This window comes from Copadichromis virginalis, linkage group LG6, assembly GCF_057382275.1.
Source record: "Copadichromis virginalis isolate Kocher_CV1m ecotype Utaka linkage group LG6, C_Virginalis_male_GT1.1, whole genome shotgun sequence".
NCBI classification, from domain to species: Eukaryota; Metazoa; Chordata; class Actinopteri; order Cichliformes; family Cichlidae; genus Copadichromis; species Copadichromis virginalis.
Genome location: NC_140623.1, coordinates 13,865,742 through 13,879,683, shown reverse-complemented (window position 1 = coordinate 13,879,683; position 13,942 = coordinate 13,865,742). Strand labels below are relative to the sequence as shown.

Here is a 13,942-nt window from a genome sequence, read left to right as displayed (position 1 = left end):
GGTGCGTTTACAGCATCCTGCCATGCGATTGCATTTGTCTCTAACCATTGGGAACCCTGGCGTTAACTTTTATAAAGTGGAAATAAGTTAGCGTTCATGCTCCAGCTTATGTTATGCTAACATAGCTGTGTCACTAGTGATCACGTAGCACATCATTATATACCAGCTCGTCCAACTTCAGTAGCCCTACAAAAGTCACTGCTGTTTCGTTTTCTGTCTTCGTTTATGTTGGAAGTGATAGCAGAGCTGTACGTTTTAATTTTTTCAGAAATCTCTCAGTCAGAACATGGCATATCATGTGTAGGTGGAAACTAGCGAGCTAACTTCCTGTTAACTTCTAACTCCGTTAAATTTAATAAATTCTGTTTTCATGGATGCCTGGATGTTAAACTTAATAGTTACACCTGGTAAAGCAGCAACGCTGATCATTTTATTAAAGATGAAAGAATTTGGACAGTTTTTAACTCTCAGTGATGTAGCAGTGTTTGTTTGACTTTGGGACCTGAAGCTGATGGACTTTGACCCTTATTACTCCGCAAGGCTACTGACTATATTAGCCGTAATGCTTCGACAATCCATCGAACGGTGCCGCTTCGAAGCTTACCAAAGTTATTCTAAAACTTTTTTTGACAGATTTTTGAGAGCCGTGTAACACATAAAATTGGTAAGCACAACCACAATTCATATGTAAGGCACACCGGATGTAAGGAACAAGGAACAAGGAAAATTAAAGAATTTTACGTGTGCATTATAGTGCGGTAAATACTGTCTGTAAGTCATAAATAGTTACAATTGTTGACTTTCTGGCCCTGTCACATCCCAGTAAGACATGATGATCTGAAAAAATGAATTGCATTATTTATTTTGTATTTTTATTACATTTATTGCATATAATACACACAGTTAAACATTTGAACACACTAATCCATTTAATTAATGAATTAATTAGAGGTCTTATGTGAATTACAGTCCTTTAGAGGTTTCACATACATTTTTACATTACTGAAACTAGACTCACAAATTAGTAGGAATACAAACCAGCTGATGTAATGGGTTTGGATTTATAAGTCTATATTTATCATTTTAATCTGTTGAAACCAAAACAAAAAAGATTTTTTAATTTTTTTTAAATTAAGCAATATTAGGGTATAGTAAACCAAATTCATATGAATAAAAAAAGGGTGACTAAACTCTAACAAATATAAAAGAACAAGTGGAATATTGTTATGTCTTAGTAGTAGAAAAATAAATGCATAAACTGACAAGTATCACATTAATCTTTACAGTTCATTAGAGCAACAGAACTATTATGAAGATAACATACAAAATATATTTCTTATTTTGCAGATGGTTTGTAACGATTACACCGATCTCCAGCCAGATGAGGGTCACATGCCAGAGTGTACCGGACCTCAAAACCACCTCTTTTAGCTGGACAGGTAAATGTGTGTGTCCCCTGCTGAAGATACTTGAAACATGATCCCAGACGGTCATCATGCCATACATCCTTGTCCCAAACTTCAACCTTCAAACCCAAGTGTGTGTCCACCTTCATGAGAAAATTAATCAAACAAGATTTAATATAGTTTTATCCTACCAATGTTAATTTTAGCACTAGTGAAAAATAAACACAAACGAGAACAATGAAATAGGACAAATCCATAAACCATTTGTACATGCTTAATAAGAGCAGCATTTAAAACTGGGCCATAGGAGTCATTAACTGTGTGAAAGACACAGCGGTGGATTCGAGGGAGATTGATTATTGGAATCAATTTAAAGAATGGCTCTTTGAATATGAATATGCATATATGTTTATGTATATGTTTGCTAAACCACTACCTAGCTAACATTACTTCTTCCAAGTCAACTAACATACATGGTATTTGTCATTACAACGGTTCTAAAGCTCAACTTAAAAACAGAAGTTTAGTAGTTTAGTAGTAGAGTCTGATTATTTGGATTGATGATGAGGTAATGCTTTTGCATTTTTTTTTAGGTATTAGCTAAACTATGGCTTTGTGTGATATATTGTGTCGAAAAAACAAACAAGAACAAGAAAAAAACCCGTAGTAAACTGTTGATAGGCTTCAGGTTTGAAAAGTAAATCAACTCTGCTGACTGTGAGGCCAAACAATTTATCATGATCTATAATGAGGGTTTACTGACCTTGCCTAAATCATAATTCGCGTTCCACCAGGGATTGTTTGACCGAATCCAACGAGTCTTCCGATAGAAGGAACCAAACCACATTTTAGCATAGCTGTGATCAGAAGAAAAGAAAGAAGAGCAGCAGAAGAATTATTAAGTCTGCTTGATATACCACACCAGCCAGATCTTAATAGACAAGAGTCTATTCACCCCTCAGTTTTTCCAACTGGATCTCCTTTCAAATTCCAGGCTCGCACAATGGTAACCCTTAGCGTCCCCCTCCAGGCTTGCAGAGGACAGCAGTTGGAAGCCAGATTAGGAATGTGCCACCCACAGTTTGGCTCATTGGGTGACTTTCTCACAGCGTTATCTTCCAAGTACTCCTCTATGGCAGCTTTCATCCCTGCCTTTTGTGTGCCATTTGTCATCAGGCTATAGATTGGCCGAAGGGAGTAGGAAACAACATCTGGGTGATCTTTCAGGGTGCTCAGCCAAGTTAGAAAGCCGAGGGAGTCATTCTGGGTGAGTGCAAACTCTCCCAACCAACCATTGCCTCCTACCACCTCTGTGTAGTGTTGGTGGAGTCCAGTGCTGTACATAAACGAGAGACCCTGGTTTTGTAGGACCTTGTTGCAAGACTGTCTGTTACTGGATAATTTCAATTTTCCCAAGCCGACAGAGAAACCCAGTGATAAACAGGAGTGGACCTGCAGGACAGGAAGGGAAACAAAATGTCAGTGTCTATCAAGGGCATTTTCTCTGCATTTCTAGCTGTACTATAAATATATACAGTGGTGTGAAAAATTGTTTGTCCCTTCCTGATTTCCTTTTTTTTGTTTTTTGCATGTTTGTCACACTTAAATATTTCAGATCATGACAGAAATTTAAATATTAGATAGAGATAACAAAATAAACACAAAATACACTTTCTAAATGAAGGTTTTTATTATTAAGGGGAAAGAACTTGCATGAACCTGTATGAGAAAGTGATTTTCCCCTAAACCTAATGACTGGTTGGGCCATCCCTAGCAGCAAAAACTGCAATCAAGGGTTTGCGATAACTGCCAATGATTCTTTTACAGCGCTGTGGATTAATTTTGGCCCACTCAGAATTGTTGTATTTCAGCCACAAACTCAGCCATTCAGGGTTTTTGAAATTTTTTTAAATTCATCCCACATCATTTCAATCAGATTCAGGTCAGGACTTTGACTGGGCCACTCCAGTCTTCAGTTTGTTTTTGTTTTAAGCCATTCAGAGGTGGACTTGCTGGAGTATTTTGGATCATTGTCCTGCTGCAGAAGTCCGCTTCAGATTGAAGTCACAAACAGATGACCGGACTGTCTCCTTCAGCATGTTTTGGTAGACGGCAGAATTCATGGTTCCAAATACCACAGCAAGTCTTCCAGGGCCTAAGGCAGCAACATAGTCCCATACTATCACAAAACCACCACAATGTTTTACTGCTGGTGTGATGTTCTTTTCATGAAATGCTGTGTTAGTTTTATATCAGATGTAACAGGACTCAAGCCTTCCAAAAAGTTCAGCTTTTGCCTCATTAGTCACAGAGTATTGGGGATCATGAAGATGTTTTTTGGCAAATGTGAGACGAGCCTTTATGTTCTGTTTGTTCAGATGTGGTTTTCTCCTTGAACTTTCCCATGGATGCCATTTTTGCCCAGTCTCTTTCTTATTGTTGAATCATGAACACTGACCTTAACTGAGACATACGAAGCCTACAGTTAATGTTGTTCTGGGGTCTTTTGTGACCTCCTGGATGAATTGTCAATGTGGTCTTGGAGTATTTTTGGTCGGCCGGTCACTCCTGGGAAGCCTCACCACTGTTCCAGGTTTTCAGTTGATGTATGATTGCTCTTATTGTGGTTCACTGAAGTCCCAAAGCCTTAGAAATAGCTTTGTAACTCTTTCTTGACTGATAGATGGCAGTGACTTTTGTGTTTCTCAAGTACTTATTTAGATTGTGGCATGATGTCTGGCTTGTTGAGATGCTTTTACCTTGCTTCACTTTGTCAGACAGGTTCTATTTACGTGATTTCTTGATTCAACAGGTCTGCCAGTAATCATGCCTGAGTGTGTTTAGTTAACCTGAACTCAGCTTTTCAAATAGTGTGGTTTATCACAGTAACGCATGATTTAACAAGAGGAGACAATCACAATTTTCACACAGGACTAGATAGGTTTGGATAACTTTGCTCCCTTAATCAATAAGATCATCATTTAAAAACTGCATTTTGTATTTACACACACACACACACACACACACACACACACACACACACACACACACACACAAAAAAAAACACAAACACAGTTTGTGAAGATTTTGCGGGGCTGTCTGATCACGTCAGTTTCATAAACATGTCAAAGCTGTTGTATTAAAACCAACTTAAATCATGCATATGCTCTTCTCTTAACAAAGCACACAAGCAGTCTTGTGGAGAGAGAAGATGATGACATTATAAATGAAGATGATAGAGTGTATGAAGGACTGTCAAACCAATTTTGAAAGATGAGAGAAAATAGGTGTTTACATCCAGACTCAGATTTAAAAAAAAATCCAGTTCATCAAGATGTGTGCCACATGTATGTCAATTTTAACTCTAAAGACTGTTCTACTTACTTCTCTGTTTTCTATTGTCTTGTGTAAAGTCAACCATTTGAGCATTAATCTAAATTTTGGCAGCATTATGTAATGTTATGTCTCAAAAATTGGGTTAATTAGCCCTGCGTTAGGCTGACAACCTATGACCCTATGATAGCTGTGACTCTTATAAGGATAAGTGGAAGAGAACGGAAGGATGGATGGACAGAAAATTATGGTGACGAAATATGTAGGCTACAAATTATGTCACTAAGATATTAATCATAGCTTTATTGATCGAATACTTAATTACAGGATCAGTAAGAGTCTGGACTAAAGAAAAACTGAAGTTTCTAATAACTAAGATAATATTGGACTATAGAAGTTTATGTAAAACAAAGCAAAAACAACAACAAAAAATCATTGGCATTATTGTTCAGTATGGCACAACTTTAACAGAGTTAACTTTGGCCTTTCATGACAGAGGTACTGCCCTGTATGTATAGAAATATGTAGTCTGGTAACTGCAGGCACATGAGCCAACATACTATACAGAGCACGTGTCTCGCTATGCAAAACCCACACACACGGTTTTAGATGCAAAATTCAACTTTAAGTCTAATTTACTAAGCCCAAAATTAACCCAGGCAGTCTAGAGGCACTACAGCGGGCCAACGAACTCAGCTCGGAGTCTAACCGGCGAAAGAACTTAGCCCCACTGTCAGGCAGACTGTCAACTGTAACAGTTGACAATCTCAGCTCAGAATCGAGCCAGCAAAAGAACTTGGGCCCACTCCCATACAGGCTGTCACCTGTGGTGAATTTAACTACTCAATTTCAATCGAGATGCAACCTCTCGCACTTTCACATACACACGCACAGCCTAGAGGCGCTGCCCCCTTCGCACAGAATCTAGCCGGCGGAGAAAATTGGGCGGCCCCCTTTCATGTAAGCCTTTCAACTGTGGCAGGGATCCCACACCCTGTCTGGTTCTTTAGGATGTCCTCAGTTCCCAGGTTACCACCCCAGTCCTCCCTTCCCATGGGTCTCGCCCTCGCGTCCGCGAGCGAGTGGGGCAGCCAAGCCCAGAACAATTAGTCTTACTCTTACATTTTCAGTCGCTATTTTTGAGATAAAATTATTTGAAGTGCCTCAGTAATGCTATGCTTTTAATAAGTGTTATAAAGTACCTCATTTGAGGACAGTCCATTCAGTGAGGACAGACAGGTTCGTGCAGCTGTGACTCGCCTCAGTCGACCACCAAGGTGAATCTGCAATGTGGTGCAAAGTCGGTGTTATAAATCATTTTTTTGAAGAAATATAATAATAATAAGGAATAATAAGAAAATTCACAGCATGTGCTTTAACCTGGCGGATGTAGTGTGTGCCGTAGGTGTGTATAAGCTCACTGTACTGAGCTCTGGTGGAGCTGTTGTAGAAATGTGGTAGCTTGGTTAAATCCTTACTGAACTCAGAGCTGAGAGACGGACTGTTTGATACTCGGTAACTGGACACAAAGAGACAGATTAGTAAATGATCTCAACAGAAGCTTTTCAAACAAAGATTGATTGATTGATTGATTGAATCTTTATTTTGAACATGTTGAAAAAGTATTAAAAAAATAGAATTAAAAGAGACAAATGAACAAAGCAAACAAAAGGAAAACGAGCAACCACAACTCCAAATAACGTCCATGTTCAAAAAGGAGCAGGAAGAAGCATAAGCTTATTTAATCCCACCCCTTTTCCACTATCTAGTATCAATAGACTACAGAAATACCTCCTTGCAATTACATTATATGTTATGTGTAATTTTTTTTTAAAAATATATACACATATATGTTTCTATCTATCCATACATACGTATATACACACATATACACATTTTCAATAACCCCATTAACACCTCAAGGATACACAGCCTACAATTATATATATATATATATATATATATATATATATATATATATATATATATATATATATATATATATATATATATATATATATATATATATATATATATATATATATATATATATATATATATATATATATATATATATATATATATATATATATATATATATACACATATATACACACACACACATGAAAATATTCGACAAGAACACCCTATCAAATCTCTACCTTTTCCCTGTACCCTGTAAAAACCATATCCTTAAACCGCTTTTTAAACTGCGCCATGCTTGGACATTGCTTCATATCTTTACTTAGTCTGTTCCACAGCTTCACTCCACACACAGAGATGCAAAAACTTTTTAATGTTGTACGGATACGAGGATGTTTTAAATTTAATTCCCCCCTCAAATTGTATCCCCGTTCCCTTTTAGAAAACATTTTTAGAATATTGTCAGGAAGCAGGTTATTTATTGCTTTATATATAATTTGTGCTGTGAGAAAATGAACCAGATCTGTGAATTTTAGAATTTTTGATTTTAAGAATAGTGGATTTGTATGATCTCTGTAACCAGCAACATAACCCAAATTTATATGACTATTCTGAGTTATTCACAGCCTACCTGTAATGGTTGCAGGTGACCCTGTGTGTGCTGAAGATGTGGCGGTCCTCTGCGGCCCTTTTTGATGCAAAGTTATACACAGCAGATTGCTTTCCTCCCACAAATATCCCTAAATCTAGGCCAGTCTGTTATGAAAGATAAGAAAAAGAATAAATAAATTAGTGTGTTCAACTGATTGATTTTTTTTTTTGCCAGCCAATAATGAGACATTATTTGATCTATCTGTCCCAAATTACAGATCTCGATTTATGTTCAAACATGGCCTCAGTTTCAAAGTGCAAAACACATGTTGGTGGTGGGACCATTATTCAAAAATCTGAAAAAGTATTTAAAATATGAGGTTAAAACTTCCTAATAAGACTTAAGACCATATACTTTAAAAAAAAAAAAATCTATCTATATTGACATGTTTATCATTATTGTAACATTGACATTATTTGATAATACCAAAATATGTTAATTTTATGTAAATAACTGTTGTGAAATGTGCCCTACCTTCCAGTCAGTACTGTCCTGGGAGGTGTAGGTGTCAACCAGAGAGCTGTGAATACAATTCACAGTAAAGAATCACAGATAAATTTCAGTTTGATTTCAAAAATGATTTCCATTATTTTAAACAGTTAGTATTTACAGATGAGGACCTGTTTTTGTAATTAGATTAGCTCTGAATAATATGATGAAGAGAATAAAGATAATTTATACATCAGAAAAGGTGTCTAGCAGTAAAAATCCTTGAATTTCATCACTGCCAGAGACTGAACTAATCAGATATAGATTTTTAGATAGCGACTCAACTGTCACACAACATTTAACCTTCTCTCAGTAAGACACTAACTGTGAAGCAATCATAATAATATAACATAATAATAAGGCTATACCTAACAGAGGTGTGGATGCTGCTGTAAATATCGGCACTGCATCGGCTGAATGCACGCCAGTCCACTGCAGAGACTGGCAGCTGAAAATGAAGACAGATCATGAACATGTACACATAAAGTGTGTGCTACTGTTCAAATGGCTCTTTGTTGTTGCATCTTTATTTACTTTCTGCAGCATGTTGCCTTGAAGCGGGTTGGAGCAGAGAGTACATGTTTCACTTGGTGTGAGGTAGGTATTCACATCAATCACGTAGGCTCCCTTTCGTCGCAGAGTGACCACATCAAATCCCTCCCCCACCAGGTTGTGACCTGGTATAAAAGGAGCAGCCTTACACTGGCTGTAGTTTCCAGTCTGACAGGAAAGAACAGCGGAGTTGCAGGACAGAAAGAGAAGGAGGCTCAGGTAGAGAGGAGGTGGGGTTAAATAAGACAGCATAGCTGCAGTGAAAAAGACTGATATTTTGGAGAGAGAGAGAGAGAGAGAGAGAGAGAGAGAGAGAGAGAGAGAGAGAGAGAGAGAGAGAGAGAGAGAGAGAGAGAGAGAGAGAGAGAGAGAGAGAGAGAGAGAGAGAGAGAGAGAGAGAGAGATAAGTGATCGTCATTAAAGTTCTCAGTAAAGTAAAGAACACCAAATTTTTGCAAACATGCAGCCTCACCTGACTGCAGGGTTCCCCAACCTTATAAACAGTACAGGACACAACAGTGTGTGTATTAGTGATTTGCATAATATTATAAGCTTGAGTAAACCTGCAGTCAGCTGAGGCTCGATGGGTGAGGAAATGTTTTTCCCACTTAAAATTCTGTGACTGGATGAACAGAATCAACTCTCTGTGATTCCTTACCTGTATTTAAAAACATTCATTAAGATAGTGTGCTTTAAAAAATAAAATAAAATCTGGATACCTCTTTCGCAGTTTTTCCATGGCAGAGATTTCTGAAATTTGTTTTAATCATCACTGATCAAAAATGTAATTTTCCTTTTTATTAAAATGCTGTGCTTGTAATATGGTTTCAATATCATATACTGTAGTATCTTGTGTGAGAAGCTGTAATCAATAAAGTATTGTTAGTTGACTCAAGTCAACATTTTTCATATTGACTTGACTCACATGTAAAATGATCTTGACTTAAAAGAAGATAAGAAAAAAAATCACTAAATTGAAATGCAAGCACACATACATAAACAAATAAAAGGAGAGGCTTTCTTTAAACACTGTATCTCTGTCTGTCTTATTAAAATAAAGTTAACAATAACTTTGTGTACCATTAAAAAATGTTTCTACCTTTTCCAAATACTGTTGAAGTTGCTGTTCCTCTGTCAGTGATGCAATTCAGACAAAAGCAGGACAATGAGCCATTGACTTGTTCAAAAACAGACAGAGAAGCACAGCTTATAAAGAATAAGATGGGTACACGTGCTACAAATCAACAAAGATAAGGATCGTTAAACAAACCAACAATGGCTTTTTGGACCCTGGATTAAGGAAGTGTCCTTGGAATAACTTCCTTGTCAATGCTGAGAAGCTGTTTGAGATTATGTGCCCTCTTAACAATAGATGTAACTGTATATGTGTAAGAGAAAGCGGGCTGTCAGCCCCCAAACCACAAAATTCCAACAACAGAGATGCCACACATGCACATTTGGTTCAAATATCAAAAATGATTTGGACCATGTATATTTTTATCTTCATTGCCAAATCTATTTATTAAAATGTTTTTTTAAATAACTAACACAATTAACAATATAATTAAATAATAAACAGACTGGCGACCTGTGCCCCAACTGTACCCATATGGCACCTTGGATACGCTCCATCCCTCAGCCCTGCAACCGTGATAAAGATAAGCAGAAGAGAATGGATGAATGGATGCCAAATTTAATAATAAATGTTTAGGTAACAGAGGCGTTATCAGTGTTGTACTGCTGGCTCTGTAGTCACTAGATATAAAGTCTGTCTTCATTCTGGGTAAATGTGTCACGTTTATTATTGCGGCTCTGATTGTTTTCCCTGTTTCACTCCTTTCTTCAGTTGTTTTTCTTACACCCACAGGTGCCCTTGGACTTTAATTGCTCCTAGTGTCACTCACGTGTTTGGCATTACCTGAAGCAGCTTTGTGTGTAAACATACCTGAAATCTTTTACTAGTTGTTTTCAGCAGTGAAATGAATACATTACCTATAAATCAACTTCCTTTTGCACATTTGTATTTTTCATTTGTAAACTTGTTATGTTATTCACTATAAAACATGTTCCATCACTACCTAGGCTTACAATTTCAATTAATATCCAGACCTTTAAGTAGTCGGGCTATTCATTTTCAAACTGTAAAAACATTGCACACAGACAAAGTCTCACAAAGAGACTCTCAAAAGAGACTTAGTGTTGTGTTTGAAGTAGTATACCTTGCCTGTAGAGGTAAACACAAAAATCATTAAGCATGCATGTTATTAAAGTATCTTCCCCCCTTTCAGCTGCTCAATGGATTCATACCATGGATAATCCTCTATTTTAAGGTACAGTATGGCCAAGATTTTTTTTAACAGTTTTTACAGAATTAAATTTCATCTCTGTAATATTCTGAATATTTATAATTGAGCTATTTGTATATAGTAGAGCTATTTCCCAATTTTGTGAACTTTGTAATATATTGTATTATTTAATTTAATTCAGTCTGTTACTGTTCTTATTGTCTTGGAGCAACTGTAACCACATAATTTCCTCAGAGTTTAATAAAGCATTCTGAATCTGCTGAATCTGCTGATGAGACAGCTTTGAGCTGATAGGAAGGTGACAATAACTCGCATAACCACTCATTAAAACCAGGATGCTGTCAGGGTTCCTGGGCCGTTGACCCGGTATTTTCAGTTTGTGTTCATTGTTCATTCTCTGCATGTTCTACTTCCTGTTTTATTGTGTTAGCCTTACTCTGTGCATTATGTTCTAGTTCTCTTCCCATTTATCATTAGTTCATTATGTTCAGCTGTTCACTCACCTGTCTCTAATCACTCATCATTCCGCCTGTGTATTTATGTTCCCCAGTTCCACCAGTCCAGTGCCGTGTCATTGATGTTGATGTTGCCATTATTGTCGTTCCCGTCTGTATTCAGTTATCCAGCCAGCCATTCAGTCAGTCAGTTAGTCTTGCCGTTCCTGCTTTGTTCATTCACCCGCTCCAATAAATCCTCGTCATTCTGCACCGTGAGTCCAGCGTTTGGGTCATCTCTTCCTCGCCTCCACACACCACAACCCCTGACAGGTACACAGAAGAGCATCTCTGAGCAAACAACATGCTGAACTTGCGGATGAGCACACCAGTCATGCACTACTGCAAGCTAACCCGCTATGCCAAATGAGTACTACTGAATACCTGAGTATCGTTGCCGCCCATGTCTATCTGTTTTTGATCCCAGTGTACCCATCTTATGAAGGCTGCCTCCACAATAATGTGTTGTCTCACAAAATTCAATTCATCTCAAGCTGGTTTCTTGCACATGATAATGATTTAGCTTTACTCAAATGGTCTCCACAGTCACCAGATCTCAATCCACTAGAGCCTGATGGGATGTGGTGGAACAGGAGATTCACATCATTGATGTGCTGCAACTTTGTGATGCTGTCATGTCAGTATGAACCAAAAACCTCTGAGGAACATTTCCAGCACCCTGTTTAACCAATAAGAGCCAAGACCCATTTTTACTGTCAGGAAAACTGGGAGAGTCAATTTTGAAACTTCAACAGAACCTTTCCTCAATGTGTACAGGGGCATGGGTTCTTATGGGCAAATCTATGCCATGAATGATTAAGGTAGTTCTGGGATCCAGGCTATTATTAGCAAAGTGTACCTAATAAAGTGAGTATAAACAATGGAAATGAGTGTCTTCGTTAAATCCAATCCAGCTGTGTGTGCTAAAAGTACATTTTAGCATGATAATCTAATCTGATACCTGCTAAATATTAACTTATTACTAATGCCTTTACTATGCTAACTCACTTTACCTTTCTTTACTTTGCATGATTTATTCCAGACATGTCTCACAAATCTATTCTGGGCTTCAGACCAGATTTTATAACAATATCACCACTAATTGGTTGGGTTATTGGAGCAGCTCATGGTCTCCTTTTCTTCATTTTGGATTAATTTAGACTTGTTATGTTTTTACTTGAACTGTGATTGTCAGTAAGTGACTTTAATTGAGAGCAGCTACAAAGCTTGCTACCATAGAGAGTATAAAAGCTTGACTATTGTGATGTCACATCCACAAATGTGCCTTTGTGACATTAATTAGTGCCCTCACTGACACACAAATCAAAACGACTACACAACAGAACAACTACACAAGACAACACAACACACTAAGTATACACTCCACACTAAACGTCACAAATCTCCCACATCTAAAAACTCTCTCTCTCTCTCTCTCACTCGCTTGCTCTGTCTGTCTGCCATTACCGTCACTCCCAAAACTTTTCCCTCTTCCTAAACAATCAAATCCCACGTGTTGACTTTTTTTTAAAAATTGGTCGACATGGTACATTTTTCCACCAACAGGAAAGCGGTGGCTTTTTCCCTTTCTTTACTGTTTTCACGCTGTCCTTAGAAAATGCTTAAAACACACACACACAAAAACGTGACGACAGTGTTTAGAAAGAAGTATGACTTATATCTATTATCATAACTCTGGATTTACTGGCCTGTAATTAAAATTTAAAAACATTGAAGTCTGAACTTTCAATGTGGGCTGAAATAGAGACTCAGTGTGGTTGCAGCTTGTTGCTATGTCAGCTTACATCAGTCATGTGATTTGGAGGTGGAGCGTGTCCGTGGACCACGGAGGGTTAACATCCAACCACCTGTGTAAAATCCGAAATTCCCATGGTGTTGTTCAAAATGTGCTTTGGCACAATCATAAGCATCGCTTGTTACTGAAAACAAGAAAAAAGCCGGTCCTGCTATGGGCTGAACCATTTGTTACTGGTGCAGGGGGGAACACTATGCAATATATTCAGTTTTAGCATTTATATTCACTGTTGACTGTAACTACGCTCAAACTGTTAATGCTACCTTATTTTAATAAATAACACTGTCATATGCAAAACTGGGGTGGCACTTGGGGTGGCAAGGGAGCATTTTAGGGTGGCACTTGCCACCCCATGCCACCCTTCTAGATCCGCCCCTGGATCTAAGGGGAAAGGAGTCCAGGTCGGCATCAGCTTTCAAGCTCTGCAAAGCAGCCTGTACAGGAGCACAAGGGGATGCACAAACTGTGCGTGAACAGGGAAATGATTTGTTCTCCGTGTTATACGGAAGAGGCGCTGAGGTGGACACCGCGTCAGCCTCCCTTCCTTTCTCTCTTTCATTAACATGCACTTCTCTAGGCAATTCTTTCAAAGCTGCTTTCGTTTCCCTCCTTTCTGCTTCTATCATCCACATTTTCAAACATTCTTTCTCCTTGCTTACCCTACACAAATCTACCGTCTTAACTTTCCCTTTCTTTAACAGCTTTTCTTCCTCTTCCCGCAACTGTTCCTCTACTTTCTTTAACTGGTTAAAACTCAGCGTGTCACGGTTCTGGGTCCGTTGGACCCAGTATTTTGAGTTCATTATGTTTTGGTACTTTTGCATCATGGATTTTCCTTTATGTTTCTCTGGTACTTGGTGTTTCAGTTATCTTGGTGTTTTTCTATATTATGATTTATGATCTGATACTGTTGTGATTATGATTATCATTTAGTAGCCTTTGGTCAGTGTCAAGTCTGTCTCTGTCTAGTC

At 37.9% G+C, this 13,942-nt stretch overlaps 1 protein-coding gene across 1 annotated transcript; it reads right to left on the bottom strand.

Moving 5' to 3' along the window:
* Positions 1-903: 903 nt before the first annotated feature.
* On the bottom strand, positions 904-11,401 carry LOC146707432 (perforin-1-like). The gene is made up of 10 exons (XM_085458775.1): positions 11,165-11,401; positions 8,338-8,624; positions 8,172-8,251; positions 7,789-7,834; positions 7,294-7,418; positions 6,120-6,258; positions 5,942-6,022; positions 2,362-2,858; positions 2,170-2,263; positions 904-1,549 (listed from the first exon to the last, which is right to left on the bottom strand). The coding sequence occupies exons 2-10, from the start codon at positions 8,605-8,607 to the stop codon at positions 1,337-1,339; spliced, it is 1,545 nt and encodes a 514-aa protein (XP_085314901.1). The 5' UTR covers positions 8,608-8,624; positions 11,165-11,401; the 3' UTR covers positions 904-1,336.
* Between the last annotated feature and the right edge of the window lie 2,541 nt (positions 11,402-13,942).